At 43.1% G+C, this 18,081-nt stretch overlaps 1 protein-coding gene across 3 annotated transcripts in view; it reads right to left on the bottom strand.

The window, feature by feature from the left end:
- The window catches only part of RAP1GDS1 (Rap1 GTPase-GDP dissociation stimulator 1), a 104,045-nt gene that overhangs the window by 53,632 nt on the left and 32,332 nt on the right, over positions 1-18,081 (bottom strand). For 2 of the 3 annotated variants that reach the window (XM_064148362.1, XM_064148364.1), the window contains exon 2: positions 11,411-11,521. In XM_064148362.1, coding sequence (XP_064004432.1) covers positions 11,411-11,521 — 111 coding nt within the window. The remainder of the gene's footprint in view (positions 1-11,410; positions 11,522-18,081) is intronic. The other variant, XM_064148363.1, reaches the window with a different exon arrangement.

The following is an 18,081-nucleotide window of genomic DNA, read 5'->3' as shown; positions in this document are numbered from 1 at the left end:
AACTAGATGCCTAGGAGACAGGGCAAGAGGATTCTCCTGTAGCTACATGAAAGTTTTCATCATGGTCTTTCCTCTGTTCTGTCTCTGCCAGCAGCAATGGGGAAACTTCAATTCCTATTTTTAATGAAGAAACCGAGATAGTGCACAGATGTTTGTAATTAAAATCTCAGCTCTAACAAGGAAGGAAGGACAGATGGAGAGAGAGATTTACCAACCAACTAGCTGTGTGATTCCCATTGATAAAACTCTCCAAAAGCTATATCCAGAGTATAAAATGGAGTTTCAGGAGAGCCACCCCTTGAAGAGCCTGTTGCAGCTACTAGTGACAGAATTTAATAGGACTATATGCCACCTTAGCCTTCAATTAACAAATATCAAAACTTCCATGGCTACGCCACAACACAAGCAGAATATTCAAGTCAGGCAATCCCTGAGTCTCTGAACTGGATCTAGTGCAGAACTCTGATGCATAGTTTGGCAGATTAATCTGAGCTGTTATTTCCCCCACTCATCCTTTCAGACACACCCTCTGACAGAGGTAACCACTTCTGTAGCACAGTTGCTGAAGTAGTTTGATACTAGTGCTTTGGCTGCCAAGTTTGTTGTCTGGCATATCAGCACAAAAGCCATCCCCCAGCATCTTCATGTTTCATACTCAGCCTGTATGGACATTTATAGAATCACAGAATCAACCAGGTTGGAAGAGGCCTCAAAGATCATCCAGTCCTGTCCAATCAGTGTGATTCTTTGTGAACTGACTGAGCCTCCTGAGCTGAAAAGGCAGAAGTTTTACCTTCTGTGGCAGAACAGAGTTGGGGTTTTTTGTTTGTTTGTTTCTGGGGTCTAATTGTTGCTTTATAGTATTGTGAGGGGGGAAAAAAATAAAGGTAGGTTAGTAATTTAAAATGCTGCCTCTGAGAAAATTAATTAGATTTCAATTTTTTGGAGGTGATCATAGAATCACAGCATCCTAGAATCAACCAGGTTGGAAGAGACCTCCAAGATCATCCAGTCCAACCTAGTACCCTGTCCAATCAACTAGACCATGGCACTAAGTGCCCCATCCAGTCATCCTCTTGAACACTTCAATGGATGGCAACTCCATCACCTCCCTGGGCAGCCCATTTCAATGCCAATCACTCTCTGGCAACAGCTTCCTCCTAACATCCAGCCTAGACCTCCCATGGCACAACTTAAGACTATGTCCTCTTGTTCTGTTGCTGGTTGCCCAGGAGAAGAGACCAACCCTCACCTGGCTACAGCCTCTCTTCAGGTAATTGCAGACAGCAATGAAGCAACCCCTGAGCTTCCTCTTTTCCAGGCTAAACAAATCTGCCTCCTCTCTTATTTGTACTAACTGGACTTACTTATGGCTTTACCTAGAGTGCTCTGATATCATAGAATCATAGAATCAACCAGGTTGGAAGAGACCTCCAAGATCATCCAGTCCAACCTAGCACCCAGCCCTATCCTCATTCTTTAGTTTCTCAATCTGTGTAACAGAAATTCTAGGCCCACAATTTAAAACCTTTTTTCCCAGTTCAGTTAGGTTTAAAAACTAAATCAGATTTGAAAACTGTGCACTGTATAGGCAGGAAATGTTTCGTAATCCTTTTAAGCAATCTCTTAGAAGTGCCCTCAAGTGAACTCAAATGCCTACTGTAAAATTCTGCCCAGTGCTTACTGGAAGTTTTTAAGCTACTGATGTTTTTAAAAAGTTTTGCTGCTAGAGTAGTTCAAGGAAAAACTAACCTAAAAAAGATCACATTTTATGTCATAAGGGACAGGGACAAAACTAAGAATGAAATTTCAGACCTGAAACTGTGAATTAGAAGATCTCTAAATACAATTATTTGTTAAAAGCAGACCCTTTTTTCCCCCTTTGCATCTTTATTGCTTTTTAAACTTTGCAGTTTAAAACAGAAATTTGTCAATTCTATTATCTGGATCTGCAATTCACTGATGTCTTCTGCAGCAATATATATATATATATATATATATATATATAAAAATCAGTTAATCTTAATTTGGCACATTGTGTATTCAATGAAGAGCACTTGGAATTTAACACTTGGATAGCACTTGGAATTTAACACTTGGATAAACATCACTTAACTATCTGCCACTAAGTACATGGCTATTAAGAGGAATTTCTGTAGAATAATCCTACTAAAGTAGCAGTGATCACCGTTCAGTATCATTAGGGTATGCTGGTTTACCAGGAGGCAGTCCAATAAAAAGCAGTTACATTGATTTAGTATGTTCCAATTAAGTAGGTATGCTGGAATAATAGATCATATGCAGCACTTAGGGTGAAGCATCTCTGGATTATATGTATACAGTGCCACAAAAAAGCAACAGCTTCATGTGCTAAAATGCAACAACCTTCCTCAGCAAAGAGAAGGAATGCTTTCCAATGCAGTATTTGTGCCAGAACTTCCTCTTATAAAATATCCATCAGGATCCCCACCTTTCAGAAGGGCATTTGACTAGAAATCTTCTCAGGTAAGCTTAATGGACTGCAATGAGCTTTAGTGGCTGAGCTGGCCCAATTCTGTTTGGATCTCTGGATCTGCTACAGGAGATTATCTGCATCAGAGGCTGATGAGAAGTTCTTCCTTGTGTAAGTATGCTGGGCCAAGATACAGGTTTTTGGTTTGACAGATTTCTACCAGCAAATCCATATTCTGATGTGGCTACACTGCCAAAAGCTACAAAAATAACAAAGGCCTGTTTTCTTGGTAATGTTACCTTTCTGAGGGATGCGGTGTATGGTATTGAAGAGAAAGAATGTTTCAGGCAGTAGAAGCTGCATCTGTAGTAAGGTTTGGGCTGCCCAGAGAAGTGGTGGAGTCACCATCCCTGGAAGTGTTCAAGAGAAGACTGGATGAGGCACTTAGTGCCATGGTCTAGTTGACTGGACAGGGCTGGGTGACAGGTTGGTCTGGTTGATTTCGGAGGTCTCTTCCAACCTGGTTGATTCTATGATTCTATGATATCAGAGCACTCTAGGTAAAGCCATAAGTAAGTCCAGTTAGTACAAATAACAGAGGAGGCAGATTTGTTTAGCCTGGAAAAGAGGAAGCTCAGGGGTTGCTTCATTGCTGTCTGCAACTACCTGAAAAGAGGCTGTAGCCAGGTGGGGTTTGGTCTCTTCTCCTGGGCAACCAGCAACAGAACAAGGGGACATAGTCTTAAAAGTTGTGCCAGGGGAGGTCTAGGCTGGATGTTAGGAGGAAGCTGTTGCCAGAGAGAGTGACTGGCATTGAAATGGGCTGCTCAGGGAGGTGGTGGAGTTGCCATCCCTGGAGGTGTTGAAGCAAAGCCTGGATGAGGCACTTAGTGCCATGGTTGATTCTATGATAAAATTCAACAGCATATGGAAACCACTGCTATAAAGAACAGAATCAAATGTAAAATTTCCAACTCAAGTATAACTGCTGCATTAACATATGGTTGTGAGAACTGGAAAAGCACCAAAGCATCAAAGACAAGAACCTAGATGCCTTTGAAAGCAAATGCCTACAGAAGATTCAGGCCATTGGCTACAAAGTTTCAGCACTGGTAAAGGAATGTGAGAAAACTGCAGTCTCTGCAGAAATCTTAAGCACTCCAGATGCTACCACATCCTCCTCTGAGATGCCATCGAATGGGAACCAACACATTTCAGAAAACCCACTGATGACTTCCAAGAGAAAACTCGAACAGAAGGTTTAGGTAGGAGGGCTGAGCTCATGATCTCAACACCATAAAGCTCAAACAGCAGACGTGACTGCAAAGACTGGTAGCAGTAGCCCTGGGAGTTTGTAACATGTTATTTTCTCTGATACAATACTGTAAGCACATTCAAAATATGGCTACAGTATATAGCCAAAATACATTTTAGGGTGAAAGGAAACAGCCTAAAGAAACTGCATTCATGGGAAGAAAAGTGACATGCCAAAGTGTGATGGTTTGGGTGTTCCCCCACCGCCACACTTAAGAAAGTCACCCAGACTAGACTCAGCCCATCTGGAAATTGAAGAATGAAGCTGTATTTACAACTTAGCACAATAGACAAGCAGATATTTACAATATATACACAAATATACAAGTTAAAAATGTAATACAGAAACACAACAGCCCTCCCAGAATCCCCAGGAGGGGCTCTCAGCCACCCTTCCACCTTCTTCCCACCCCTCTGCCTTACCCTACACTTTGCCTTATACTCAAGGTGAGTTTGGAGGGTTGTCCAGGGCAGGTAGGAAGCAGAAGGATTAGTCACACAGATGGTTAGAGAGAGAAGTTCATGCAGCCCCAGGGCCCAAGACAGAGACTCTGTTACCTATGTTTGTGTTCTTGTTCTTATACATCTCAGCAAGCCTATGAGTGAAGTAGACATCACCACTGTTTCCTTTTCACAGCCTAGCATCTAATTCTTCTCACCAAAGTATTCTAGCTAGCCTCCAACTAGCAGACAAAGACAGCCTATAATAATCCATGTCCAGTTCCAAACATTAATTTGAAATTTTGCTGTGCCATTTGATGGTTCCTTGAGTTAGCAGGTATCAGCACAAACCAGCAATTAGGAAATGGTTCAACCATATCTTCAGGGCAAAGTCCATTATTTCAAACCACCTTCTTTGAACAGCAAGACCTTCCCAAAAATTTCAAAATCCCTTCCAAAAGTGGGGCTCTGCCCTCTTACTTAAGCTTAGCACTACCTTGTGTGATTTTGCTTAAGGACTTTTACACAGGAGCTTGTAAACTCATATTCTTAGCCTCCCAACAGGTGTATTGGCCTTTGCCCTTCATTACCATGCCAGATATATTTCAGAGCCAGGTGCTGAAGACTGGGATCAGTGGGCACTTTAAGCCTCCTTACACTCAGCATATCAGAGCCAAAATAATGTTCTCAGTAGATTTTCAGATTTCTCATCTGTCAAAAGTGGGTTATTTATGGCTGCTATAGCCTCTTGGATCTGAAATACAGTATGTCTGGACTAGCAATAACATTTACTTCTTTTTGTTGCTGCAATAATTCTATTCCAGAAGGCCTTCCATTTAAAAGAAAACTTCTATTTCATAGCTCCTTTTTTCTCAGACAGTTGTTTCTTGTGGACCTCATTTCTTGTGTCCAGAGAAGGGCACCAAGGCTGGTGAGGGGGCTGGAGCACAGCCCTACAAGGAGAGGCTGAAGGAGCTGGGCATGTTCAGCCTGGAGAAGAGGAGGCTCAGGGGAGACCTCATTGCTGTCTACAGCAACCTGAAGAAAGGTTGTAGCCAGGTGGGGTTGGTCTCTTCTGCCAGGTACCCAGGGACACAACAAGAGGACACAGTCTCAAGATGTGCCAGGGCAGGGTTAGGCTGGATGTTAGGAAGAAATTATTCACAGAAAGAGTGACTGGCAATGGAATGAGCTGCCTGGGTGGAGTCCTCATCCCTGGAGGTGTTTAAAAGGAGGCTGGATGAGGCGCTTAATGCCATGGTATAGTTAATTAGAAGCTGTTAGGTGACAGGTTGGACTTGATGATCTGAGGTCTTTTCCAACCTGGTTACTTGATTCTATGACATGAAGATTGTGGGATAGCTGCACTTTTTGGATAGGCACAATAGTTATGAGATAGGTCTTAACAGACAGAAATCTTTATATGCTGACATAAAATTATGGCAAATACTGTTTTGGGGTTTATTTCCTTAGAGGATACAATTAGCCTTTTGTTCCTGAAATCCAACAGTATATGCCTGCATTTTCCTTTGAGTGTGAGATAAAAAATACAAAGCATTTACTACTTCTTTCTAGAAATCCCACTGTATGATCTTCCAAAACACTTTTCTCCAGTGCATAAGGGCTTTACTAATCCTTTTGACAAGTTGTTTTGAAAAGAAATAGACTCCATGCAGCAAAGCATATGTTAAGTTACCGTATTTTTCTCTGTTAGTTTACTCTGCCATTGATTAAAGGCTTCAATTAAAAATATCCAAGCCAATAAAATTGTAAATGGATGTAATCACAGAATGGTATATGCTGGAAGGGACCTCAAAGCTCATCCAATTCCAACCCCCTGCCACTAGAACAGGTTGATCAAGGCCTCATCCAACCTGGCCTTGAACACCTTCAGGGAGGTTGTGGAGCGGCATGAAACCCACCTGGAGGCAACTCACTCTTCTGCAGTGAGCACAGGGAAGTGACACAACTGCACTTCTCTGAGAAAAATGCATCCAGATTCATCTACCATAACCCTCCTTCCCCCAGTTTTGTACTATGGATTTTCTGCTGTGCTGGTTTGAGGCCAACTGGAATATTTTAAGGAGGAAAATTAGAACATTGGTTGTAAAAAGAAAATAATGATGAAATCTGTATCACTCTTTAGTTTGCTGAGAGGGATAAAAAGCCAAAATGTCAACAATTTGTCCCACTCTGGTCTGTGATGCTGGATCTATTGGCTTCCTCCTTACTTGCTCTAATATCTGTCCTGTAATCTCAGCTAACAGAAAACAGAGTAAGCTTTGCTAGGTGTTTTGTTTGTCTGTTTGGGAAAGAAGAGAGAGAAATACAGGGTAGCTTGGAGCCCCTTCTGGGCAGTTTCTTTGCCTGTGAGGAAGTTTGGATTTCTGTATTATTTGCTGGTGAAGGGCCTGGAACACAAACCCTATGAGGAGAGGCTGAGGGAGCTGGGGTTGTTTAGCCTGGAGAAGAGGAGGCTCAGGGGTGACCTCATTGCTGTCTACAACTACCTTAAGGGACATTGTAGCCAGGTGGGGGTTGGCCTCTTCTCCCAGACAACCAGCAATAGAACAAGGGGACACAGTCTCAAGTTGTGCTGGGGTAGGTATAGGCTGGATGTTAGGAGGAAGTTCTTCACAGAGAGAATGATTGGCATTGGAATGGGCTGCCCAGGGAGGTGGTGGAGGCACCGTCCCTTGAGAAAAGACTGGATGAGGCACTCAGTGCCATGGTCTAGTTGACTGGCTAGGGCTGGGTGCTAGGTTGGACTGGATGATCTTGGAGGTCTCTTCCAACCTGGTTGATTCTATGATTCTATAGTTGTAAATACTTGTAAATGTATTCTGTATATATGCTTGTACATTTTGCTTTGCTGTAAGCAGAGTTTCATCTTACTTCCAAGCCATCTGAGCTAGTCTGGCAAATTCCAACAGTGGTGTGGAGTGCTGAAAGTTCCTAAAACCCACCACATCTGCAGACTTCAATTCCTTCCCTCTTCACACACATTCTTATGAAACAGCTGAAAGGTAAGCTGTTTCTTAATCTAGTCCATCTGGGGGTTAGAGGAGGGAAGAAAATGATGAACATTTGTTAAAAGTCTCCATTTGTAATGTAAGGAATTTTGACACATGTGATATAAAATTGAAATGAATTTTCCAACACATAGTTAATCTCAGAGGGCTTTTTTAAGCTGAATTAAAAAAGAGTTGCTGAACCTCAGAGGTGAAAGGAGCTGAGTCACCTTACATTAGCTGAGAATCTAAACTAATGTTACTGCAATGTCCTCATTACTGCAGGCTTTCTTCATGGGTGCAAAGTCTGGAGCCATCTCCAGCAGACTTCACTGGCAATGCTGAAGGAAGGCCACACAAAATTAGGTATGTTCTTATTGTTCTAAAGCATTTCTAAAGCAGGTTGATCTCTATTCCTCTCTTATTGTTGCCACCTCTTGCAGCTTAAATGCCTTGGTTTTATCTTAGTGCTAGACTGGCCTCAGAATCACAGAATCAGTCAGAGTTGGAAGGGACCACAAGGATCAGCCAGTTCCAACTCCCCTGCCATGCCCAGGGACACCCTACCCTAGAGCAGGCTGCACACAGCTCCATCCAGCATGGCCTTAAACACCTCCAGCCATGGGGCCTCAACCACTTCCCTGGGCAACTCATTCCAGGCTCTCACCACTCTCATGCTCAACAACTTCCTCCTAACCTCCAGTCTCAATCTCCCCACCTGCAGCTTTGCTCCATAACCCCCTAGGCCTGTCACTCCCTGAGAGCCTAAAAAGTCCTTCCCCAGCTTTTTTGTAGGCCCCTTTCAGATATTGGAAGGTCACAATAAGGCCACCTGGGAGCCTCCTCTTCTCCAGACTGAACAGCCCCAACTCTTTCAGTCTGTGCTCATAGGAGGAGTGCTCCAGACCTCTGATCATCCTTGTGGCCCTTCTCTGGACATGCTCCAGCACTCAGCCAGGAGTGTTGGTGCCAGACAAGAACTAAAATATCTGCATAAATAGGACTATACATCTCTCCAAACATATCCCATGAAGAAACCAACTCTGCAGGATTTTTAGACCTATGTCTCAGATGGAAAGAGCTATACAGCTCTCTCTCTAGACAAATAGTAGCTAAACCAATTTGAACTTGGCTTGCCAAATATTTACCAGCAGTTATCACATTAGGGTATTTAACTTACCCTTGAGTACTACAGCAGGTGTGTGTGCATACACCTTAATTTGACTGCTGTGACAAACAGCTTGTAAAGCCAGACAGGAGGTATCATGTTCCAGGCTACTGTCTGGAGGAGTGTGAAAAACAAAATAATCATATAATGGTTCAAGTTGGAAAGGACCTCAAAGCTTCTCCAGTTCCAAACCCCTGCCACAGACAGGGACAGCTCTCACTAAAAGAGGTTGCTCAAGGCCTCATCCAACCTGGCCTTGAACACCTCCAGGGAGAGAGCAGCCACAACCTCCCTGGGCAACCTGTGTCTCACCACCCTCACTGGAAAGAACCCTTTCCTAACATCTAGTTTAAATCTCTTCTCTGACAGTTTAAACCCATTACTCCTCATCCTGTCATTACAGGACCTTGTAAATAGTCCCTCCCCAGCTTTTTTTTCTGGTGCATTTCAGATACTGGAAGACCACAAGAAGCTTTTCCAAGCTGAAGAAAAAAGAGGCATATTGCATAAAAAGAAACTGAAAGCAACAACATTCATTGTAAGTTTGTCATCCCTTTTTATATAGTAGACACTATGAGAAGAAAGTGGTTTGTAATGCTTTAACATAATGAAAGGTTAAAAGACTGCATGAAAAGTAAATCGAAGAGTAATTGTCACTGTGTTGTTAGAGACTAAGAAGTTTATTCTTTGTTTCTGCACCCTATGCTGCATGCATGATTAGCAATTAAGAGCAGTGTAACAGCATTTGAAATATTCCTACGTACATTTAATATGTTCAAACCGAAATTGTGGAAAATATTATTTCCTTTATAAAAAACCAATGTTGCATTAACACTGGGCTTAACTGCTGGGTTTAGGAGGGACACTGAGATGCTTGAGCGTGTCCAGAGAAGGGCGACGAGGCTGGGGAGAGGCCTTGAGCACAGCCCTACGAGGAGAGGCTGAGGGAGCTGGGATTGGTTAGCCTGGAGAAGAGGAGGCTCAGGGGAGACCTTATTGCTGTCTACAACTACCTGAGGGGAGGTTGTGGCCAGGAGGAGGCTGCTCTCTTCTCTCAGGTGGCCAGCACCAGAACAAGAGGACACAGGGGAAATTTAGGCTGGAGGTGAGGAGAAAGTTCTTCCCTGAGAGAGTCATTGGACACTGGAATGGGCTGCCCGGGGAGGTGGTGGAGTCGCCGTCCCTGGAGCTGTTCAAGGCAGGATTGGACGTGGCACTTGGTGCCATGGTCTAGCCTTGAGCTCTGTGCTAAAGGGTTGGACTTGATGATCTCTGAGGTCTCTTCCAACCTTGGTGATACTGTGATACTGTATACAGGAATGAGTTGCATTAGTGTAAGGGGACACAATCTCAAGTTGTGCCAGGGGAGGTATAGGCTGGATGTTAGGAAGAAGTTCTTCACAGAGAGAGTGATTTGCCATTGGAATGGGCTGCCCAGGGAGGTGATGGAGTTGCCATCACTGGAGGTGTTCAAGAAAAGACTGGATGAGGCACTTAGTGCCATGGTCTCGTTGATTGACTAGGGCTGGGTGCGAGGTTGGACTAGATGATCTTGGAGGTGTCCTCCAACCTGGTTGATTCTATGATTCTATTCATTGCATGGCTTAATTTTTGAGCGTTGCTCTAACGCTATGATTTACTGAACTATAATTAGCATGCATATATCATTAACGTAATCATATACAGAGCAGCACCACTGTTTCTCCTTCACAGCCTGTCATCTAGTTCTTCTCACCTACACATTCTAGCTAGCTTCAAACTAGCACATGGACATAGCTTGAGACTGTCCCCCCTTATTCTGTTGCTGGTTACCTGGCAGAAGAGACCAACTCCCACCTGGCTACAGCCTTCTTTCAGGTAGTTGTAGACAGCAATGAGGTCACCCCTGAGCCTCCTCTTCTCCAGGATAAACAACCCCAGCTCCCTCAGCCTCTCCTCACAGGGCTGTGCTCCAGGCCCCTCACCAGCTTTGTTGCCCTTCTCTGGACACGTTACAGTATCTCAACATCTCTCTTGAACTGAGGAGCCCAGAACTGGACACAGCACTCAAGGTGTGGCCTGACCAGTGTTGAGTACAGGGCAAGAATAACCTCCCTTGTCCTGCTGGCCACACTGTTCCTTATACAGGCCAGGATGCCATTGGCTTCCCTGCCCACCTGGGCACACTGCTGCCTCATGTTCAACCTACTACCCCCAGGTCCCTTTCTTCCTGGCTGCTTTCCAGCCACTCTGTCCCTGGCCTGTAGCACTGCTTGGGGCTGTTGTCAAATTTGTACCATCTTTGGACATCCAGCCTATTACTCCTAATTGAAACTATTGGAAATAACAACTACGTAATAAGAAGTAGGAGGAAAAATACATTACAAAGACAAAACTATGCTCTTCTAACCAGAATCAGCAAGCAGCTCTCATATCCCTCTCCCTATACTATCAGGCTTATTTGCCTGTCTCTGTCCTTCGTTTCTTGAGTGATCAATTGGAAAACTAATTATGCTGCTTCATTGTACTGGAAAAAAAGACTGGACTACAGCTGTGCCAAATATCCAGGTACACAATGTCACGGCTTTCAGTGTTACCTGAATGTTCCTGATATACAGGGGTTAAAAAACACTGAAACCCAACCAACCAATCCATATCCAGGTACACACTGTCACTGTTTTCAGTGTTACCTGAATGTTCCTGATATATAGGGGTTAAAAAACACTGAAACCCAAAACAACCAATCCATATCTAGGTACACACAATGACACTGCTTTCAGTGTTACCTGAATGTTCCTGATATACAGGGGTTAAAAAACACTGAAACCCAAACAACCAATCCATATCCAGGTACACACTGTCACTGTTTTCAGTGTTACCTGAATGTTCCTGATGTATAGTGGTTAATAACACTGAAGTCCAAAACAATCAATCCAACAGCCTACTGCTTGAGTTAGTGAATTAAAATGGGGCAGAAAGACTGATCTCATTGTACTCTTATTATATCTCATTATACATAACATCTGAAAAGTCCATGCCACTTACTGTTTTGTGCCAGAGCCTGAAGCAAACAGTCCAAGCATCCCTCCAAGCTATCTGTTGTGCTGTCAGTGGTTGCTATCTTCAGCTTTTTCAGGGCATCACTTAGATTATCTGCTTGAAAAACACAAATCAGAAAAATCAGTGCCCTCATCAATTTGGTAACAGCATCATAGCCTTGAATGTAAATAGTTACCGTGAAGCAAACAAGACCCAGTGTCAACAAAAGTGAGAATACATAAAGTCAGGAGTTGAAGGCTAAGGGTCAAATGAAACTTTTCAAATTTAAATGCACATTTATCATTCCCCATCTGAGAACAGGCTGCCAGCAGGCACTTTATGAAATGCTACAGAATGGTAATTTGGCTATCAATTCAAGAGAGGTGTTGAGATACTGGAATGTGGCCAGAGAAGGGTGATGAAGCTGGTGAGGGGCCTGGAACATAGCCCTGTGAGGAGAGGCTGAGAGAGTTGAGGGGGTGCAGCCTGGAGAAGAGGAGGCTCAGGGCTGACCTCATTGCTTTCTACAACTACTTCAAGGGAGGCTGTAGCCAGGTGGGAGTCTGTCTCTTCTCCCAGGCAACCAGCAATAGAACAAGGCGACACAGCCTCAAGTTGTGCCAGGGGAGGTCTAGGCTGGATGTTAGGAGGAAGTTGTGGGCAGAGAGAGTGATTGGCATTGGAATGGGCTGCCCAGGGAGGTGGTGGAGTTGCCGTCCCTGGAGGCGTTCAAGAGAAGCCTCTGTTTAGTTGACTGCATAGGGCTGGGTGCTAGGTTGGGCTGGATGAGCTTGGAGGTCCCTTAGAACCTGGTTGATTCTATGATTCTATGAATATTTTCTCAGCCTAGTTGGTGCAGAAACACAGCAACAGCTTCTTCAATTCTATGCTTGTGTGCAAGAAAAAATGATAGAAACTAGTGTCTCTTGAACTTCTGCCTCAGTAAAGGGAAAGTAATTGAAAACGCCATTTTCTGCATGCTGTCTATGTTTCCATCTTAGCTATACATCCCAGATGCTAAGTGCTAAGCTTACAGCTTTTTAAGTATGATGCCATTTTCCACCACAATGTTAGAATCACCACTGTCCATATGAACTGTGTTAACTCCTTGAATTCAACAGATCCATAAACACATAAGGTATCCTCTAGAAATAAGAAAGTTCTGTTGTGGATGTCAGATAATTAAATATTTCTACTCTCCTTATAAAACAAAACAACAAGACAACACCCAAGCCACATAATGTAATTCTCAACAGAAGCCTATTTTTTCCCACATAAGTTGGGGTTATATGACAGCTACCACTTCAAATGTTCTGTCTGTTCATGAGCAATGTCTAAGTGTTAGCAGCTGCAGCCTGAGTTTCTTTGGGTTGCCTGTGAATGACTAACCCCTCTCTGAATGAACTATCCTTTTAAAACTGAGCAGATTCAGTTTCCATGCCAACTCTGTCAGTAAGCAGAATATGTTACTCAAAACAAATAATGCTAAATAGTGTCTACCTTTCTTTTGTTCTCCAGGACTAATCAGAAAGCCTTGATCCAAGCCCTACAGAACCATAGGTACAGTTTGTTTGCAATGTATCACTGGTATCTTCTGCACCTCAAAGGCAGCCAAGTGCTGCCTTAGAGCTTCACATTGATGTGGGAAGCTCCTTTCATAAACAAGCTAGCAGATGTTGAGCTTTGCCTCCTCTCCATTTGCCCACATGTGAAATGGCGCAAAGCAAAGGAGGCATGGCAAGAACTTGCCTTTATTAGGCTTTGAGGCAGCGGTGGCCCAGCAGAGATATAGCAAACATCCCACAAAGCATGGAATCTCACTCCTCCTGGAGCTGTTTTGCTTCTTAGATAACGCTGTAGCTTTGTCCCATCTCCGTAGTAGTGTCTGCTTTTGTAGCCCAATATCCCATAGAGGTAAAGGTAAGTTGCTTCATTTTTTAAAGTGCTCCATCAAGGAATTGTTTATCAGGCAGTTAGTGTCTATTCAGCAACAAACAAGTTTCTTAGCTATACTATAACCAGCACAGAGCCAGCAATGTGCAGGCAACACTGTAAAAGCTTTTGGGGTAGCTGCACTTAGTTATGCTTCTTAAGATACCTGTCTTTCTATCACCTCTTGCACCACTAAAATGACACCTCCTGGAACAATATACCAAGAGAAAAAAGATACAATTTTCCCTTGTACTGACTTTTGTTACTGTCTAGCAGATTTATTGCAGCAAATTTATTGGATGAGGTGACCAACAGTAGAGCTGGACATGTACTGCTAAGTCTCATTGCTTAAACCAATTATTCAGGACATAACACTATAATTAGTCAAGAGACAGAGGTGCAGGGTACCCAGTCACAAGCCCCAGTACTACAACTTAACATTGGGCACTCCACTTCACCTTGTACTTTCCTTATCTATCTCCCATCTCATATTTCTTTCTTCATCTCTCTTTCACCCTACAGGCACCTCGCATCCTTTTATAGTCACACACTTAGCTTTGAAACTGTTGCAACTATTTATAGTGAGAGAGCTAAACTTACTATATATAAAAAAGAGGGGGGGGTTACTTATCACAGGTAAAAAGCTCACCTTCATACCAGTTTTTACTGACTATGGAGAGAGGCTACTGTTATTGGAGAGAACACCCAAACTTCATTTCTCTCCTACAGCCTCTTCCACCTTGCATGTGCCAACTAAATCTGAAGTTTCCACTCATTTAATTTTATTGTACAAAGAGCTGAGTGCTTTATCTCAAATATTTGGGACTTCTTCCAGTTCACACCACATCTGCTACCTCTAATAAGTTACCACAGTCTCTCCAGTCTTCTTCTCCCTACCTCCCATTTCTATCCAGTGCCACGGTAAGTTTTTCTGGAGAAAACTATTTTAATATGATACAGTTACATATGATATGCAGAGTTATTCATTCATCCCCTAGGACAAGCAGCTTGTTTTTTCATGGTACTGAGCATGTGCACATCCTACTGACATATGTAGACATTTAACTTAAACCTCAGGCACACTTCAAGCATCAATGGACAGGTGTGGCAACGGAATGCCACGTTCCTTTTAAAATGTCTCCTGCAACTATGCAGCAATATGTGCCAAACTGCCATTTCACTAGATAATTGGATACTGTAAGTACTTGGAAAATAATAATAGAACTTAAATTAGAAACCATATGCATGAAATGCTTCTAAACCCATTTAGAACAACCCTTGATTTTCTAACAGACATACAACTCTAAACTTGCTGCTGCTTGAGACTTCACATTCTGTGTATGATGGTTTGGGAGTTACTTGCCCCCCCCTACTCTTATGAAATCACCCAGACTAGACTCAGTCAGATGGAAATTAAGGAATGAAGCTTTATATCCACAGCTTATCACAATATACAAGCAGATATTTACAATATATTACAGCTATATACAGAAATATACAAGTTAAAAGTAATATAGAAATACAACACCCCCCTCAGAAATCAGAGTCCCCAGGAGGGGCTCCTAACCACCCTTCCATCTTCTTTCCGCCCCTCTTCCTTATCCCAGAGTCTGCCTTATGTGCAAAGTGAGGTTGGAGGATCAGCATGGGGGGTTAGAAAGCAAAAATAATTGGATTACACAGCAAAAGCCCGGGGGAAAAGCATAGACACCAACTCCAACAGAGACACACGCTGTCTATCTATGTTCTTGTTTTCATACATCTCAGCAAGCCTATGAGTGCAGCAGGCATCACCACTGTTTTCTTTTCACAGCCTATAATCTATTTTCTCTCAATAAAATACTCCTCAAACTAGCACACTGTGCAAAGGAAAAAACAGTAAGTAGGTATACTGTAGAAACAAGAGACCTCTTGGCTTGGTGTCAAAGGGCCATGGGCACAGAGGAAAAAAACACAGGTCAGACTGGCCCTCTCTCCCTCTTTCTGCAAACCCAAAGTTTTCTAAACAGGGTCAGTACCTTGAAAGTCACATTTAAATCTGAAACCTGAGAATCTTGGACATATGCAATTACAGCTTAAACAGATTCAGAGGTTTTGTTCGTTTGGTTTTGTTTTTCTTCCTTTTGCTGTTCTGAGAAGAACAAAATCTTACCTTTTGAGCTGACACTGACAGGCATATTTCAGAAAGGAAACACTGCAGAGTTCTAGTGGGCTCTCACCATACAATTACACAAGGCTTCCTTACTTCTGCAGTTCCACAATTGCCCTAAACCTGTCATTTAGTGAAGAAGCTGCGGATGCTTGTCTTCATGTACCAAATCCCCATTGTTTTCTTGTGATTATCTCCTGTTCTCTTCCTCCCTTTCTACAGAAGCTGTTTCCAGTAGGCTTGTTACTGCACAGGCTGATCAGATTTGCAGTGATAAAAACCCAGTGGGTAAAAACAATCTTTTTGGCTGAGTGTCATGGAAATGTAAGTAGATTTTGTTAACGTATAAGGTCATGAGAAAGCTCACATTTGTTGGGAAGACCTAATGGAGCAAGATCAGGATAGTAATGGTAAAAAACAAGGGTAGTAATATTCCCTGTGGCAGTTGTTCAGCAGTCTGGTATCAGGTCATGAATTTATGAGACACCAAGTTAGATATTTAACCTAAGTATCTAGTTTTATTATGAAACCTGATCACAGGCAGTTACTCAGTTACATGTGGATTAGTGGTTTGCTTTCAGAAGATTTGGTTCTTTTATCTAGACAGAAAGCCCTGAATCCCATACACCTTAATCCCATATACCCTAATGATAAAAACTGGTAAATCAGGAAGTGGAGTCTGGCAAGAGCTGTCTGGCACATCCCACCTACAGTTGCAGGTTTTCCCCTGATAACTGCTCCCACACAAACACTCACAAAAACGAGGTGGTTTAAATCCTACAGTAGCTCATGTTGCTTCTGGTGGCAGAGCATCACTACTATCTCTCAGAAACTGTTGCTCTGTTTCTTGCACTGGCTTTTTTTACAGAGAGAAAGAGTAAGAAACTAACAGAAGTAAATGCTCTAATATTCCATTTCATGTCCCTGTACCTCATTTTCTGAGAGCTTTTCCGTGACTCATCTCTATTTTCAATCACTAATGTGTTTTCACACAGCAGAACTGTTCTTTCATCTTGAAGAAATGTGGTAGTCGTTTAGGGTCAGGGCCACAGGAATGCTGCCTAGGCTGCAGATAGTTCTGCGAGGTACTCAATAGCTTATCTTGGAATGCAGCTTCTGTGGACAAGAACCAGCTTGCTAATTTTGCCTGAAGCGTACAGCATCTTCAAACCACAGAAAAAGCCACAGTACACACGAAAAAAAAGGAGCTATTTTCTCAGACTGATGTTAAAACATACTTAGAAGGTTTTAGCTGAGTATTTAGATGGATAGGTGTTGTCTAGATAGCTTTTTAATATATTTTTGGGTATTTTTCCATTACAGATATTTAATTTATAAATAAGAATTCATTTGAACATTTCCTGTATCTTTTGATTGGCACATCATATATTGTTGTTATTACAGGGACTCTTCTATTATACATGAAGCTGAACAGATAAAAAATTCAAAATTAATAGACATTGAAATGGGATGTATTGAAACAGGCTGATCAGATAAGAAGTTCAAGCAGTTCTGCCATAGCAGGGAATTATTAGCCTCAGAGTCTTTGGAGCCTGTTTCACTGCCTCTCAGGAAACAGTGAGCCACCAAACTGAGCAGAAAGAATTATATCATTTTAGAATTATAGAATCAGTCAGGGTTGGAAGAGACCACCAGGACCATCTAGTTCCAACCCCCCTGCCATGCCCAGGGACACCCTACCCTAGAGCAGGCTGCCCACAGCCCCATCCACCATGGCCTTAAACACCTCCAGCCACGGGGCCTCAACCACCTCCCTGGGCAACCCATTCCAGGCTCTCACCACTCTCATGCTCAACAACTTCCTCCTAACCTCCAGTCTCAATCTCCCCACCTGCAGCTTTGCTCCATAACCCCCAGACCTGTCACTCCCTGACAGCCTAAAAGGTCCCTCCCCAGCTTTTTTGCAGGCCCCCTTCAGATACTGGAATGCCACAAGAAGGTCACCTGGGAGCCTCCTCTTCTCCAGACTGAATAGCCCCAACTCTTTCAGTCTGTCCTCCTAGGAGAGGTGCTCCAGACCTCTGATAATCCTTGTGGCCCTTCTCTGGACATGCTCCAGCATGTTATGGGCCTCTGTTACAATGGCAAGGATATCTTTAAAATGCAAGCATGTACATCTACACAGACTAGACATCAGAAATTATTTACTTTTCTTGCACAGACTTCAGGTTCCTCTAATTTCAGTGCAAACTCACTGTATGGAGGACACACCACAACTGTTTTTGAATGATGTTCACAGAATCACAGAATGTCAGGGGCTGGAAGGGACCTCAAAAGCTCATGCAGTCCAACCCCCCTGCCAGAGCAGGATCACCTAGAACAGATCACACAGGAATACATCCAGGCAGGTTTTGACTATCTCCAGAGAGGGAGAGTCCACAACCCCCCTGGGCAACCTGTTCCAGGGTTCTGTCACCCTCACAGGGAAAAAAAGAAAATCCTCCTCATGTTTCCATGAAACTTCCTATGCCTCAACTTCCACACATTGCTCCTTGTCATGGCATATGGCATGACCAAACGGAGCCTGGCTCCATCCTCTCTTGACACTCACTCTTTACACATATATAAATGGTCT

The sequence above is a fragment of the Pogoniulus pusillus genome, chromosome 9 (genome assembly GCF_015220805.1).
Source record: "Pogoniulus pusillus isolate bPogPus1 chromosome 9, bPogPus1.pri, whole genome shotgun sequence".
Lineage (NCBI taxonomy): Eukaryota > Metazoa > Chordata > Aves > Piciformes > Lybiidae > Pogoniulus > Pogoniulus pusillus.
This window is presented reverse-complemented; position numbering and strand designations above follow the sequence as displayed.